General features: G+C 39.1%; 1 protein-coding gene across 5 annotated transcripts in view; it reads left to right on the top strand.

Annotated features, from left to right (window-relative positions):
- LOC107583269 (nuclear factor 1 B-type) overlaps positions 1–16,337 on the top strand; it is a 97,436-nt gene that overhangs the window by 13,122 nt on the left and 67,977 nt on the right. For 2 of the 5 annotated variants that reach the window (XM_016269431.1, XM_016269435.1), the window contains exon 2: positions 8,647–9,178. In XM_016269431.1, the coding sequence (XP_016124917.1) occupies positions 8,647–9,178 (532 nt within the window). Of the gene's footprint in view, positions 1–2,404; positions 2,791–4,308; positions 4,835–8,646; positions 9,179–16,337 lie in introns of those variants that run through there. The other 3 variants (XM_016269434.1, XM_016269433.1, XM_016269432.1) reach the window with 3 other exon arrangements.

The raw sequence follows: 16,337 nt of genomic DNA, 5'->3' as shown, positions 1-16,337 counted from the left end.
TATATATATATATATATATATATATATATATATATATATATATATATATATATCATTTATATATAAAAATAATAGCCTAACTACAATCTTTATTAATTATTGATTATCAATTCGGGTTCAAACGATTCAAAGCACTATAATAAATGTTACATTAATTCATTATATAATAAATGTAGAAATCCCACTAAAACATGATAAAGAAGAGCTTCTAGGACTCAGAGTGAAAGGTTTAAATGGAAATGATGGGCTGGTAGCCTATCAGTTGCTTATAATAATAATAATAATAATAATAATAATAGTAACTTTTTAACATCGTTTGCGGGAAAATGATAACGTATAACGGAGACGTAAAATAGATCAGACGGTAATGAACTAGTCTTCAAGCACTTTTTAGACGGTCTGTCCCTTTGCTGCTCGGTTAACTGGTTTATGGTAGGATAGACATAAAAAGGAGTGGTAAAGGCTATTTATTCAAAAGCCGCAGGTCACTGGTTTCCATTTAATGAAAACATTTCGCCACTCCACTCAGCTTTAGAAATCAATTTGCAAGTTGCAAGGCAAATATATTTTTGAAACAATAAATACACTGATGTAGCATAGAGTAATATTCACTTGTAGGACTTGACGAATGCTTACTGAACAGCGACATACTAGGTTTCCTAACCTAACATGAAAACACTTTTTAATCGTTCAGTCCCTGCTCTTCTTTACATCATGGTCTAAAAATAATTAGACTCTTTATAATTTCTAGAGACATTTGAAACGAAATATCATCTTAATACAGCGACCCACTGATCCGTTCGCTGTACATAGCCTACGGTGCTGCAAACGAGTAAAACGAGAATTAATGACTAGAAAAGTTTGGCGTTGAATGTCTCGATGCAAGAGAATAGAATACCTCTGTTCATGAAATGAAAGTGAACTTACGGAGGCAGTACCGAGGCTCGCTGTGCGCACGCGACACGTATCCAAACTCATTTGAAACTCGTCAGGCACAAGGGAGCAGAATTAACTCAGCTCTTCAGCTGGACATCGGTGTTTCTATACGTTAATAGTGGTTTCCTGCCCTCCGCTCACAACTGAGCTTGCCAAAGTTTACGTCTAAGAATTTGGAGCCCTTTCGCTTCATTTTCGTGTCACACTCCACCTTCTCGATAATACTCAAACAAGCCGTGTGTTTTAGCTAAAAGTGTGACGATGTAAACCTGAATAAACGATTCATTCCGTAAAAGTCGTTTATCTTGGCAGGTTCATCTGGTGAGGCACGAGTACAGTCACAACCAAAACGAACTTTCCGAGGTGACGACTTGTATCGTGGAGAGCAAGGATGTCCCGACATGACAGTGTTATGTGGGTGTTCGGATCGGCACGCTTCATTGTAGGTGAAAGAGTTTTAAAAGTTCGTATACCTGACAGATACAAAATACATTATATAGCTACATAACCATAACTTGATGCAATTTCTTCTGCTGAAATTCTAAAAAAAAGTCCTAGCCTACCGAACGATTAAACAATTGGTCACATTAGCCTACATAGTGTTTAATAGAAGGGATATTTCTGGATTGATTTTTGAAACAACTGACCTAAATTAAAGACTCAAGGATCTGAAAATTGTTTTGTTTAAGATCAACACATAAATTGCATGTCTTATGGCATATATATAAACATGAAATTCGTCAGAACAACTAATAATTCATATGTGTTGTTTGTGCTTTCTGTTATATGCCATTATTGCTGTTTTTAATCTATGGTTAACATGTATAATCCTTACTCCGTTTTAATACTTCTGTCGCATGCTTTGATGACATCGATAAACACACTCAAATGCGCGTTTCGTTCTTGTTGGACTCGTGTGTGTGTGTGTGTGTGTGTGTGTGCTGCTCTGGTTTTCTGGTGGGCTGGATCAGTGCCATCATTGTGCTCCCGAACAGTGGTGTCTTTATTTGCTATATCATAGAAAATCTTAATGTTTTAGTTATATATATATATATATACTGCACTGCCTGTATCAAAATTGGACATACACCAACAAACAACAGTGTGAATGGGAGTATGAGAACCGTTATTATCAATTTAATTAAAATAATAATAAAAAAAATCATTTTCTTTTCTTTTAATAATAATACGACTTGATTTAGTAGTCATTTATTTGCTTTCATGCCGGTCCACAAGGAATTCTTAATCCCCAAAGCCAAAATGCACACAGGAATTTCACCTATCTTCAGCCACTAGTCTAAATTTCTCTCGGTCTCGGTTTGATGGGACTTGGTCAATGTTAATATGCAAATAGTGACACTGCCTGCCGAGCGGAAGTGAGGGGCCTAGGGCATGGAACGCAGAGCGGAGCTCCGCCGGTGCGCCAGCCAATCAGAAACGAGGATGTAATTCCAAATGCGCAGCTACGTTTGGCTGCTGCCTGCGAGGAACAGCGACGACAGACAGAGAAAGTGAAGGCGCAGACCTACCCACTTCCAAAAACTCAGCCTATTCTGGACCGCGTTCAACTTAACCACCAAAAGCTATCCAAAAAGACTGACTTGCAGAGGAAGGAAGATAAAAAAATATCAGAGGTGCTCGCTGAGTTGATTTTGCCGCCTGTCTGCCAAGAATTCTCTTCCGGTATTCATTTTTGTAAGCACTACAACGTGAAACGAAAAGAGAGAGAGAGAGAGAGAGAGAAAAAAATAAAAAGCACTTTTTTTTTTTTTACTTGAGACATGTGAGCGTACCGGCTTCAGTTTCATCCGGCCTCCAGGAACCCCCTTCAATTCCATGCAATACAGTGCAATGGTACGTTACGATGGAAAACACTGTCTTACTAACATTTGTGAATATTTTTCTCGAGTTGCTGTGTTGCGCGTATGTAGCCTAACATCAAAAGGGCAATAGCATTGCGTTTCACAGTTGAAATGAACAAGACACTTTAAAACTGCAGACAAAATGATAGTAATGTTGGATTGTTTATGTCATGCATTGGCAAACGTCCCATATGGGTCATATCATTGTGTCAGAAGTCGAGTTTGCGCCTCTTGGCATGCATCCTATGTTCGCTAAAACTCTCCCCCAGAATAGCATTGCACTTCTGGCACGGAGCAGCAGCGCGAATGCCTGGACAAGTCGTGTTGATATATACTCACACTGTTCTCCTGTCATTTAAATGCTTGTCTCGCACTGTTTTACGTAACGGCACTTACTGTGTTTATTTATTTTTTTACATTGCATCAACTGTTTTCTTTCGACAAATGATAATTTATATCTAAACGTTGCGTTATGTACACGTCGATGTTTGTCGGCAGAATAGTTTACGTCCACAAACCGATCCATTGTTTTACCTTTAACATGTTTGGAGTTTGTTGCGTTGCGCTTTTGTTGCGGTCCATTGTGTTACATTTTAGTAATTGATTCAGTCTTCTTCATCAAGTCATTGTTGAACGTTTTGGACTTATGAGTTGGACGGAGGGGGTGGGCTTTGGCTTTGACTTTGACACAATGCCGATGTAAAGCGAAAGGAATCATTATCTGTCCACAAACAAACTGGCCCTGTACTACCGCAGACTTTTCTCCTTTCTCCCAAAATGAAACTGTTGTTATGTGGTAGTACTTTTAAATCGCACTGAAATCACGGTGGGCGTTTGTGATGTAATTCATTTATTCAGTTTTGACTTCTTTTGCGAACGCTGCAGGCCCAAACTTGCATTCGCATCTGTAATAATCCATGCATTTCCAAGCGTATGATGTAATAAAAGAGCCTTGCTGTTTTAAAAGTAATGTCCTATCTCTTGTACTGGTTTGTAATAGCTGATAGTGAAAGTAAACTTAAACCAATGTCGCAAAGTAGTCAGCAATTACTTTCTTTGTTTACCCTGATATGATTTGATCATATACGCAATTTTGTTTTTTATTAAGACAGTGACCTGTATAAAATGTAGCTAATCAAAGTCAAAGGCATATTTATAATTCAAATTCAAATGTATAGCATATTGGCTAACTAAAGCAATAGGCTATATGGACGCAAAATAAGATCAATGAATAAGCTTGATCGATTTGTTGTTTCTTTATTGTGAACAGATATAAAGGGCCTACATTGTTTTAATTTGTAATGGAAGAGACCAGCAAAAACCTTTGCATGCTGTATTGTGCTCGCACCCTGTGCTTGATCGCGTTTCATAGTTCTACATGCCTGCCTAGAAGTGCTTGCCACGAAAAATAATGACACTTGTAAAAAGTGGGAAATTGCTTAAATCTTTGTCAGTGTCACAGAGGTGCAGTCGAGGTGGGCTGGAAATATGGGATATGCGCTTGCTGGAAGAGGAGGAGTATGACTGTGTAATTAAAGGCGAAAAAAAATCTTCAGACTGATTTGTTAGGCTCCAGCAGACTAGAGGGTGTTACCGGCTCATATTATATCAAGTTTGAAAAGCAAACACATGATCAGAAATTAGGCGCCTTCAAGTTTTCTTATTGCACGTGCGATATATTATTTCAGATTCCTCTTTAAAACTCAACTCTCAGATTCCGGTAGCTTTTTACTCCGCGGCGGCTTCACCTCAAGCGCTGTGGATGCGTCTAGATTCACTCCGTTTACAATCTTTTGTGCTCTTAAACAGCGGTCAGGTTCGGTTAAATACTAAGTGTGGGATCTCCAGTTGTTCTCTGGCGCCGGATAAGAGTGTGTCTCTTTTTTTGTGAATGAGGATATCAGGTCTTAGTCAAACGTGCACCGAGCAGCACGGGCTCTGAAGAATGAAGCGATAATATCAATCATCTGTGATACCCTTCAGGACTTTGAATAACAGCGCGATCTACGATGTATTCGCCGATTTGTCTCACACAGGTATATTATGTATTTTTGAATTATCACTCTGCAGGTGATTTCTGATACTTTTTTAATCCACATTATTCACTGTGCTTTGATTAATTGAAGAACTGCTGCAGTTGCATAGTCTATATGCGCATTTATTGTACACTTCCCTCTTGTCTTTTCAAGTATCGTAGTTCAACAACTTCGTCGACGTCGTGTCTTACAAAAGGCATTTAAGAAAATCGATGCATTGAAACATAGCCTATCTGCAACCTTTAAGTATCACTCCTAAAAATAAAGATTCAAATTAGAACGAAGAAGCCGTTTTGAAGAACCTTTTTAAATCCAGTAAAGAACATTTACTCTCTAGTTCTTGAAGACCATCGACGTACTGGTACTTTAAATGACCCAAAACCAGTCCCTAATCTGACAAACCTATAGGTTAATGTACAATACCTTTTTTTTAAACTTCACAGAGCCATATAACCAATTTACACAGCGAGACATTTTTGTTGACAAGATGTTTTTTTGAAGAAACATTGAAGAACTCTTTTTATGAGTGCAGTAGATTTTAAATTTAAAGCAGTTTTATTTGAAGTATCCAACTGGACATTCAATTTGATGCAGGGTAAAGATTGGGTGATGTGATACAATGCGCACATAGACTAAGAGCGAGACTATGTTTACTTTATTAATCTCCGAACAGACCAGTACTCACATAAAGTGATGTCGTCCGTAAATTACTCAATTTATTTAGCTATAGAAATGAACTTGATTAAACAAAGCAACTTTATATGAGGTGAACAACAGGGAGATATCTCAATACTGTTAATTTCAAACGCGAGGTTAGGACAGTGAATTTGAATTCATCTTTGAAGAGCTCACTGTTTAGCCTTACCTTCAACTAAAGAAAACGTGCTTTAGTTTGAACTGGGAGATCCTCTCATAGAGTGAATTAAGATTAAAACAACGATAAGGTTGATTCAGCGGTTGGACAGAGTCCGCCGGCTTTGGCTGACACAATTTTACTGTTTATATTTTCCTTGGCATCAGAGAGTGATTGACTGAGATATGGTGAGTACAGAGGACCTCGAGCCTGCGCAGCCCACAACCTCGTGTTACACTTTTAAAATCCGTGTGATTTTTTTTCTTCAAGACATTTCTTAACATGGTGATATGAGACCAGTTTGCATAACAACTACTATGACAACAGATAAATGCAATGTTTTAATTTCACATTACATTTACTATGATTTTAATGTTACATCGTTATGTCGATACATCGATATGTGATCTTGCAAGGCCTCAGTAATGTATTTAAATGCAATATGACAAAAAATAGTAATGAAATAGTAATGGCTTCTTTGCAGTCAAATAATTTTTTTCTTGTCATTAAATTTATAGTAGAACAAAACCTATTGAATGAAGATAATTTTTGCATATTGTCTGTATTGTTATTTGATTGTGTATATTTTTCTTGAGTGGACACTGCAGTGTGCATTTGGTTGTAATAGAATTTTCATAACAAACTACAGATTTACAACAGTTTTACACACACACACACACACACACACACAAACAAACACACACACACACACACACACACACACACACACACACACACACACACACACACACACACACACACACACACATTATATTATTATATTACTAAAACTAAAATAACATCATAAAAAAAACCTTAACCTTACTTTTCAACTAGTTGCCAAAGCAACATTTAGTTCTCATTTAGTTTAATTTGATGTACTAAAAGGACTAAAACGGCATTAAGACATATATATAGACATTTAAAAAACACACACACATTATATTAAGTTAGCTATAATAATAATAAACTAGCTTTAAATAATATGTCTGATCTGATTTGTTAGGAAATTAGCACTTTGAATGTATTGGAGTTTTTATACATTCCAGGACTACACCAGATAGTGTGAAAACTCACACTCTTCAGCGAGTTACATTTTTTTGAGCAACACACACTATTGCACATTGTCGCGTGATAGATTTCAAATACATTTCAAAGTTGTGTAGTTTGTTTGTATTTATACAGTGGTTGAGTGTGGGCTATGTGTGTGGGACTGTGACTGAAATACAGGCAGTGGTGTGCTGGTTGTGGTTTCCCAAAGAGCTGCAGCCCGCCTGCACACAGAACAATATGTGGTTTAAATCTTCTTAGATCCATTCACTGCAGTCCTTGTTCATATTTCAATGTGGCGGTGGAAAAATTACAGAGAAGTTTGCAGAGTGTGTGCATAAAGGTGGTCTTCTCTTTTTCATTGTGTTGAGATTATCACACATTGCTCTCATTGTCTTTTTACCTCTTAAACCTTCTTGTCCTTTAATACGAATTTACAATGCTTATGGAAATTTTGACTGTAAAAGAATAATATTCTTTTCTTGCATTAAAAATTATAATGTGGACGGTATTTGTCTTTCGGTGTTTAGTGTGAAAAGTTATCCTGTCCTGTTTTATATTTTTAAACATGATTGAAATTGCTCTGTAATATTAAATCATTTTCTCTTGCTGAGATGATGAGGAGATTAAATGTGTGGAAAAAAACTGAGCAAATGTTACTCAATGGTCTGTAAAATTGGCAACTGTGTTTGCTCAGTTTGTAGTGTAAAGCTATATAACAAGTTGAGGCATATGAAGACAAAAAGCCTTACGCTGAATAAGGCAAGTGTGAATTAGCTGTGCCGCTTGTTTGAGGAGTCAGGGCACTTTGGTTTTGGTTTTGGCATTTTAATGCCACACTTACCCAAATGGATCTGAGGCCTGAAGAATGTGACTTTTTTTGTGCCAAGATGCCATTTTCATTGTCCATCTTGGTTTGATTTGGGAGGGCCTTGGAATAATTGTGGTATATTAATGCTAACAAATTAAGTGATTCCCAAGGACCGCAAACACCTCCTCATAGTTAAGAGTAAAAGCTGAAGGTGTAAAATAGATTTTTTTCCCCCTGCCGCTTTTTTCACTTTCCCATGTTTAGTTAAAAGCTTTAACCAATACTTCTGACCTTGGGTATGTTTGTACTCTCATTTTAGACAAAAGACATGTTTCCATTTGTCTTGATGTCTTTGTGAGTGTGGTGAATGATCGTACCCTCAGCTGTCCTTGTCTAAGGCATTTAGTGACTCGTTTTTCCAGGATTCTAAGAGGTTCTGCAGGGCTCTGTGGTAGGGGCTGTTTCAGGAATGCAGGGCGCTTTGATAAGAGATCTGGAAGTATGGGGATGCATGCTCTCCTGTGCCAACACACGGACTGGTGCTTTGAGCATGGCTGGAGAAGGAGAGCGAGTGAGTGAGAGAAGGGGGTTAGAGAGAGAGAAGGGGAGAGAGTGATTGGTGATTCTGGAACTGTCTGCTCTACGCTGGCACGGCGCGGGCAGACGCAGTAAACAGTGGCATCCTTTTTCAGCGTGTCTTCGACACCTGCAGGCAGGCCAGCGCTGCCTGCAATCGCAGTGGAGATGGTAGATAAACGTGTCATGTTGATGCTTTCATATCTCATTTTTAAATAACTTTAGCGCTTAAAAGTTCTTTAAAAGCAGGAAATGGAATGCTAGAGTTAGAAAAATATATTTGGTACTGGTATTTGTAACTGTAACTCTGTTTAATGCTTTTTCTGGACCATTAAATGGTCATTTGTATAACTTTTATCTACTTATAAATGATTTTTATGTGAAAAGATTTCTAAACCGCTTTTTTCCTCTTTCGTTTCTGGCTGCACGAGCTGTTGGCTAATTCAAACGGGAACCCATGCCAAAAGGTCACTTCTGCTCCTGCTCAATTTTTCTCCTTTTTCCCTCCCTCTCTCTTCTCAGGATGAGTTTCATCCCTTCATCGAGGCACTGCTCCCTCATGTCCGTGCCATAGCCTACACCTGGTTCAACCTACAGGCGCGAAAGCGCAAGTACTTCAAGAAGCACGAAAAGCGGATGTCCAAGGATGAGGAACGGGCCGTGAAAGATGAGCTGCTCAGCGAGAAGCCTGAAATCAAACAGAAATGGGCGTCCCGTCTCCTGGCCAAGCTGCGCAAGGACATCCGGCAGGAGTACCGGGAGGACTTTGTGCTCAGTGTAACGGGCAAAAAGCACCCGTGCTGTGTTCTCTCCAACCCCGATCAGAAGGGCAAGATCCGCCGAATCGACTGCCTGAGGCAGGCTGACAAAGTGTGGCGGCTGGACCTGGTGATGGTCATCCTGTTTAAAGGTATTCCGCTGGAGAGCACAGATGGGGAGCGTTTAGTCAAGTCCCCACACTGCACCAACCCAGGACTCTGCGTCCAGCCCCACCACATCACTGTCTCGGTGAAAGAGCTGGACTTGTTTCTGGCATACTACGTCCAGGACCAAGGTAAGTCTGATGAGAGGTTGGGAAATAACATTTGTTGAATTTAGGTCCTACTCTTAACTAGCAGATCGAAGGGTGTAGAGACAAAATAAAATGAATGTAATTTCCAGTTGTTATGTACATAAGACTAAGGGCATACATTTCTTGTGTTACATGCAAGAAAGTTTCAAAAAGATCTAACTTGGTACATTTAAATAGTATTAAACTGGTTGTATTAAAAGACTTTACCTTTCACAAATTTGTTGGCATATAAAAGTGACAAATATGTCAGCATAATTCATATAAACATATACATTTCCCTCATTATATAAATATATGCTAAATATTATATTTCCTAAGGTGGAGAATTTCTGCAAATGGCACAATTACACAATAACATTCTAATATAAATATATATATATATTTTTAAAAATTTCTCTCTTGTTTGTTTTTATTGTCAAGTTCCCAGCTAGATTTGTTCTGGTAATTTTCACAGTTATTTAACTCTCTTGCTTTTCTTCTATTGTTTGAGTACTTGTTTATTTTAGCAACGTAAAGGGAAAATTAAGTCGGCACACTTACATGTACCTTCACATTTATTCATTTAACATGCACTTTTATCCAAAATGATTTACAAATGAGGAATGCTGCCACTTAAACTATTTCTTGTATTTCCACTTTAAGGGGTTTTCTGTTTCAGAAGAATTTCGACGTTATCCATATTTTGTTATTTTAATAATATCAAAATGTTGCTTTTGTGACTCTGAATGTTTTCACAAAGAGTTGGTTTATCGTCAGGCACGGCACCTCCATTTTGTGAAACTGAAGTGCCAGGGTAAGCAGAAGGCAGAGTGGAGGGACAATAATGGTTGCCACTGGCACCATGGTTGGCATCAGAATCTCTTTTGTGTCTTTGTAAGATGGCGTGCATTCGCCTGTTGGCACTCACACGGCAACCTAAATCTCTCATGCACTTAATAGACCATAGCCTCTACTTTTATTTATAAAAAAAAAAAAAAAAAAAAAAAAATTTACTGCCTTAGACTAACCGAAACTTGTCATAGCACTTATTTGTACAAATTTGTCATATTATTGCTTTTTTGTTGGTTTTGATTGCTTCTATTGTCCTCATTTGTAAGTCGCTTTTGATAAAAGCATCTGCTAAATTACTAAATGTAGAGTGAGGTATTGAGTGTTGTGTTACGTTATGCTACCTCCATGTTGTTCTTTTGACCATATCAAAACTAAATGTCATTTAAATGAGTGCGAATAAAATCACCTGATTGTTAATGATGTGGCAAATACGAAAAATGTATAAATAAAATAAAAATATTGCGCTAGCAGCTAGCAGTCATACTCTCATTGAAAAAATTTTTTTATATATATATATATAATATTATACCCGTTTGTGTAACATAATCACTTGCTGCTGCTGACTGATGTTATAAATGTTACTCATTAAAGATATTTCTGACCTTTTTATAATCTGAAAAAAAGAAGAATATGGAAGAAACTAATCAAGAAAATGAGTGTCAGCAAATGAATATTGTGGTCTCTGTTAAGGACTTAACCATGGCATTGCGGCATGTTTTGCCTCTAGTATCCAGCGCCCATCTCTAGACAATGCTCTCACATTGTGCCAGTGCACCCAGGGCGGCCATTTTGTTAGCGTTGTGCCAGGAGAGTGGTAGGGAGAGTGCCAGCGACTGAGGATTTGGTATCAAACCCTCTTTGTCTGCTTGCTGCATGCCTTTGATTCGTTAGTTGGCATCCGCAATGCAGTGGGCATGGAGGAAAGTTTCCTGATGGCAGCGGAATAGCAGTTGACATTATTCACATTTATAAAATCCAGCATAATAATACCCAATGTAAAACAAAAGTAAAATCTTTACCCGCATCACAAAGGAAATTGTGGTTGTGGTCCCTGGCTGTGAACTGAAAAAGTAAATTGTGTTCAGTGATTTTCATGTCTTTATGTCAGCGAAAGTAAGGTGTTTGTAAGGTAAAACCATGTTCTACTACATTAACTGTTTTACATTTTCACAACTACTGTTGTTTGTGTACAATTTGTAATTGATTGCGTGTTCTGGTTAAAAATGTTAAGGTGTTTATACTGCTAGCCACAGCACCTGGTATCTGTAGGGACATCACACAGTTTGCCTTGGGTTTAGGCTGACTCGCCTGCGTTTGTAATAGCACCTTAGTAAATGCCCAGCTGAATACCCATTGAAAAGGTGGTTGAGGGGACAGGAATGAGGGGCGGCAGGCTTGTTGGTGGGCATCGTGCCATGTCCTGCCTCTGCACTTCACCAAGTCTGGCCATGCCATTGTGCCTGCGCTTCTACAAGTGCTGTTCAGCTCCATTCTCTCGTCAAATAATTCTAACATTATCCAGATCAGTTATTCTCTGTGAAAACAGTTCAGTAGAATTCACTTTTGATTATTTGCATTGCTAGCAAATGAGACAGTAATGAGGAGAAGATATTTTGAATTTGTTTTGTGTGATTGTCCACATTGGCCCCTGTAAATCAAACCTGTTCATGTGAAGTGATGCTTTTTTCACTTCAGAACTCAAATCATAACTCTCATTTACCAGCCCTCCTTTTAGTAAGGGAAAGATTCCTAATAGCTTGCATTAGGAATAACAACTTTGTTTTTGAGTCTGTTGCATTTTATACTGTACAGGCTTTTACCCTAACAGTGACTAGGCAGAAATAGATTTGAAAAGGGACCAGCTGGTTTATATCAAACGAGCATTTTTCATTTTAACCCAAGCTATTTATTTTCCATCCCATGCTGGAATATGTTCACAACCTTTATCTCAGTGTTTACACTATCCTAAACATATGACATTACACAAAACCTCAAAAATGCCAGTGTAAATTAAGTGCTGGTTCAAGCCTCTAATAAATATTTGCATTGGTCTGGCAGTTGGTTTGTTTCAAACACCTAGCTGTCCTTTTGTAAAGCTAAATAATTTAAGAAAATTAATTAAAATTTAATATGTAGATTTTAATTTTTCTTATGGTTTCCAGTTATTGAACACCAAAAACAAATTGTCGTGCTTTGTGCAGGCACAGCAAGCGTTACTCAACAACTAGAAGGTGTTACACAATCACAAGAGCTCAATGTATCAATGACAGTGTGAACTGAAGGTGCTGTGATTTCCTGCCCCAAACTCCCCAATGTTTATTTTGGTCCCTTGTGAAGTAGGCAGTGTTTTATTGGCTGCTTTTCTGGTGTCGGCCGGATTATTTCTCATTTGTTCTAGCATGTTAAAAAGTCTTGTTTTACGACTGCAGGACATAGCTTTTGCCCCTGGTGTCAAGACCTCGCTAAAGATGCGGAAGGTGTCACGTGAAGTTTAATTGAGCACAACAGATCTTTGAAAACAAGGTGGCTGCCTGCGGCACGTGGGGACAGGCCAGGGGGTCATTTCAGGGGGCACCTGGACCCCCAGCTTGCTCATGACATTTGGATGCCTGCGTCAGTGGAGCGGTTGCCAACTCCTTGAGAAGAGCTGGTCATTCATCAAACTCCCTCTCTCAACTTGCCAGAACCCCCAACACACAAATACACACACACACACTGTGTTCCCTATTGGGCCTTTATTAGCCGTGTGTGTGCGCACTGTAGAAGAGCTGTTTGCGCCTAGTTTTCCAGCTGGCTGAGTATACGGCAGGGTCAGGACTAGCCACATGACCTAGAGGTTGTCACCCCTGTCGGTGACTAAGTACAGATTGTGGTTTCTCCACTTTTCACTTTTTCTTGCTGTCTGTCTCCTATATAATTCACTTTGTCTCTGATGTCCACATACATGGAAAGTTAGACCAGAATTATTCTTGAAACCACCATGTGATTTTTCTTCCTGATTAAGGGCACTAGAGAAAACTCTGATGGAGCACTGCACAGTTTGTGTAATAAAATTAATAAAATATGTTACCACATTTTTGGTTGTTTAATATATAGTAAAGGACAGTATTGCCATGTATTGATGGTGTCTTTAAAAATGACTTTTTTTAAAATGCATCTTTTGTGAGAACTGATTTAAATGTGTTTTTATTGAAATTATCTTACAATTTGACTATGGAATTGTATTTCTTTTTCTTTTTCTCTCCCCGAAACATTTACTTTTTACAAGTACTAATGAATCATTAATGGAATTAACTGAAGCTATTAACATCTTTACAATTACCATCCCTATTCTCAACTTTTGATTTCTATATGGAGCTCCGCTTTTGTAAACCCTTGCATTTTTCCTTTACATCCATGTGACACATCTTTCCCATTGGCAGTGTTTGCAGATGCAATATAAACTCCAGTGTGCTGTAATAGTGAAAATTAAAGGGGCAGCTGGCTGGGACAAAACACACACACACACACACACACACACACACACACACAAACCCATTGACAATTTGGGGCCCCAGCCGAAACTTGTAGGAAAAGAGTTACGGAACTACGAATGTATGGAATGCAACAGGGCCACAGCAGTTGTTTTTGTCTAGTCATTTATTTATTTATTTATTTGCTGATTGTTTCCAGTGGGCTATTCTCAACTTTTGATTTCTATATGGAGCTCCGCTTTTGTAAACCCTTGCATTTTTCCTTTACATCCATGTGACACATCTTTCCCATTGGCAGTGTTTGCAGATGCAATATAAACTCCAGTGTGCTGTAATAGTGAAAATTAAAGGGGCAGCTGGCTGGGACAAAACACACACACACACACACACACACACACACACACAAACCCATTGACAATTTGGGGCCCCAGCCGAAACTTGTAGGAAAAGAGTTACGGAACTACGAATGTATGGAATGCAACAGGGCCACAGCAGTTGTTTTTGTCTAGTCATTTATTTATTTATTTATTTGCTGATTGTTTCCAGTGGGTCCTTGTGGCAGAAGCAGTCAAGAGTTTGTCCTTTTGGAGAGAGACAAAAAAGTGTTCAGCACATCCACTTGATGGCCCGCAGCTACTGACTCGCTCCCAAAAATCAGTACAGATGGTCTCTTTTTCCACTCCCTCTTTTTCTCTCCCTTGCTCTCGGTTTCTCCTCTGAACCACGCATTTGTTGGTGCTTTGCTTTCAAAAAAGAACTACAACGCACGACTTGGTTTCAGTTGTGGAAATGAAAGGCAATAGCTTCTGTTTGATGTTTTAGTACACTGGTGTACCGCCACATTAAACATAAAGAGAGAAAGAGAAGGAAGAAGGGGGGTAGCGGTGGAGGAGCAGTGAAAGGATTTGCCACTACGACTTCAAACCAGACGATAATCTTAGTGGCCTGTGGGTGTTGTGAGTTCTTTTCTGCTGAGTTTGCTCTGATTAAAGAGCCTGATTGACTAAAACACATTTGTTTGCATCTCTGTTTATTCTCACTTGAGAAATCTGTACTAAAAGGTGGATTAAACAGGTTTTTATTCCATAAACACCCTTTTCTTTAGCTACTAGTTCATTTCAAAGTATGTAAGCTGCAATTTTATGGTGGCATATACGTAGAGCAGCTCATGCAGGCTGTTGAATACCAAAACAGAGAGAAAGATACTGGCCTTATTTAACCTCCGCCATCCATTTGGTTTTCTTTTGAAGGAACTTGATCCCCTTCTACTCCAAGCAGCCCAACGGTACGAGGCTATCTGATCGCATCGCTTTGGACGAGTTTATGATGTAAGCATCACAGGAATGTTACTGGAAAACTTTGGGTTCCACAACAATACTGCAGACAAATCTGCTGTACAAATCTACAGATGCTTCTATGATCTCAGAGCTGGAGCAGAGAGGGGGATGAGGTCGCTGTGCGTTTGTGCTGAGCATGCAGTGAGGTCTCTGAAGCAGAGACTGCAGCACTGATTAGTATTCTGCATGGCCCGCGGTGACTAGCTCACGCAAAAGCCATAACCTATCGAACACATTCCCTTAGTCTAATCCATTTAGAGCTCCCTCCAGCTCTCTGGCCTCCCTTATTGATTTCTCCCCCTCCCCGTGCTCAGTCTCTCCTCTCAGCCTCGGTGTTGGTTCAATTCAGCGGTGTACTGTTACTCCACATGCTGCCGCAAAGGAAATCTCCCCCCACCCTTTCATTTGTTCTCTCTCTCTTTCCTTTCTGTCATGCTGTCTGTTGCTCTGCACTTTGTTTCTCTTTTACCTTGTCGCCTGTTGCCTTCTTTCTTTCTTTCTTTATTTCGTCTTGTGTTTGTTCTTTTTATCTTTCATCCTTTCCTTCTGGTTTTTCTTTTATTGTTTCTTTTGTTTTTTTAATAAATTCTTACTTGAGTTCTTCCTTCGTTGTGTTTCTTTTAGTTTTTTTCTTCATTGTTTCTGTCTTCTTTTCTTTTAAGTAATAAGTTGAATTTGAAGTAGAGGGAAAAACAAATCTTGAATTCTTTTGCTTTAGATTTTTTTTCTTTTTCTTTTGCTTTCTTTTTTGTTTTCTTTCTTTCTTTCTTTCTTTCTTTCTTTCTTTCTTTCTTTCTTCCTCCCTCACCACACAATTTCCGTCATAAGGTGCTGCTAGATTTTATAAACAGTTGATGTGTGTGTTGGAGACTGTGTTTGTGTACGCTATCTCTGGGACTCTTTGTTGACTGACTACCCTCAGGCTCAAGCACACCATCATAACCTCCCTCGTCTTCTTTCACACACTGTAATGTGTACATAAATCTCCATGGTTGCGAGGAGTGTGGAAGGGTCTGTGCTGCAGTGTGGGTGCAACTTCACCCCATGTGTGAGTGGGTGTCTGAGTGTGTGGTCGGGAGAAGGGATATTCCCTTTGGAATGTTTTATCAAAAGTGGTGGAAGCGCAGCCTGTCATTATTGTTGACGTAAATGCCAGAGTCTACTATCATGAAAAAATGGGAAAGTATGTTAGAAAATGAACTCTCTTTTCAGGGGTCACAGACTTTCCTGCTTTGCCTCTTTCCCTTTTTTTTAAAACAAAGACTTATCTTGCATTACTCAAAGCCGCTTCCATACATCCCCACATCATCGGTGCAGACGGAGGCTTTATGAGAACCCGGAATACATTGCTTATCCCTGGGGCCCACTTGACAAGAGAACCAGCATTGACCCCTCCTTCTCTCCAAATGAAGACGGATGGCCCCATCTTCCCTTACTGTATCTCACTGTATGGGGTGTCTGGGTCTTCCCCAACACCCCCCCCCCCCCACCCCGCACCCG

The sequence above is a fragment of the Sinocyclocheilus grahami genome, unplaced genomic scaffold, assembly GCF_001515645.1.
Source record: "Sinocyclocheilus grahami isolate Dianchi unplaced genomic scaffold, SAMN03320097.WGS_v1.1 scaffold52.1, whole genome shotgun sequence".
Classification (NCBI taxonomy): Eukaryota; Metazoa; Chordata; class Actinopteri; order Cypriniformes; family Cyprinidae; genus Sinocyclocheilus; species Sinocyclocheilus grahami.
This window is presented reverse-complemented; position numbering and strand designations above follow the sequence as displayed.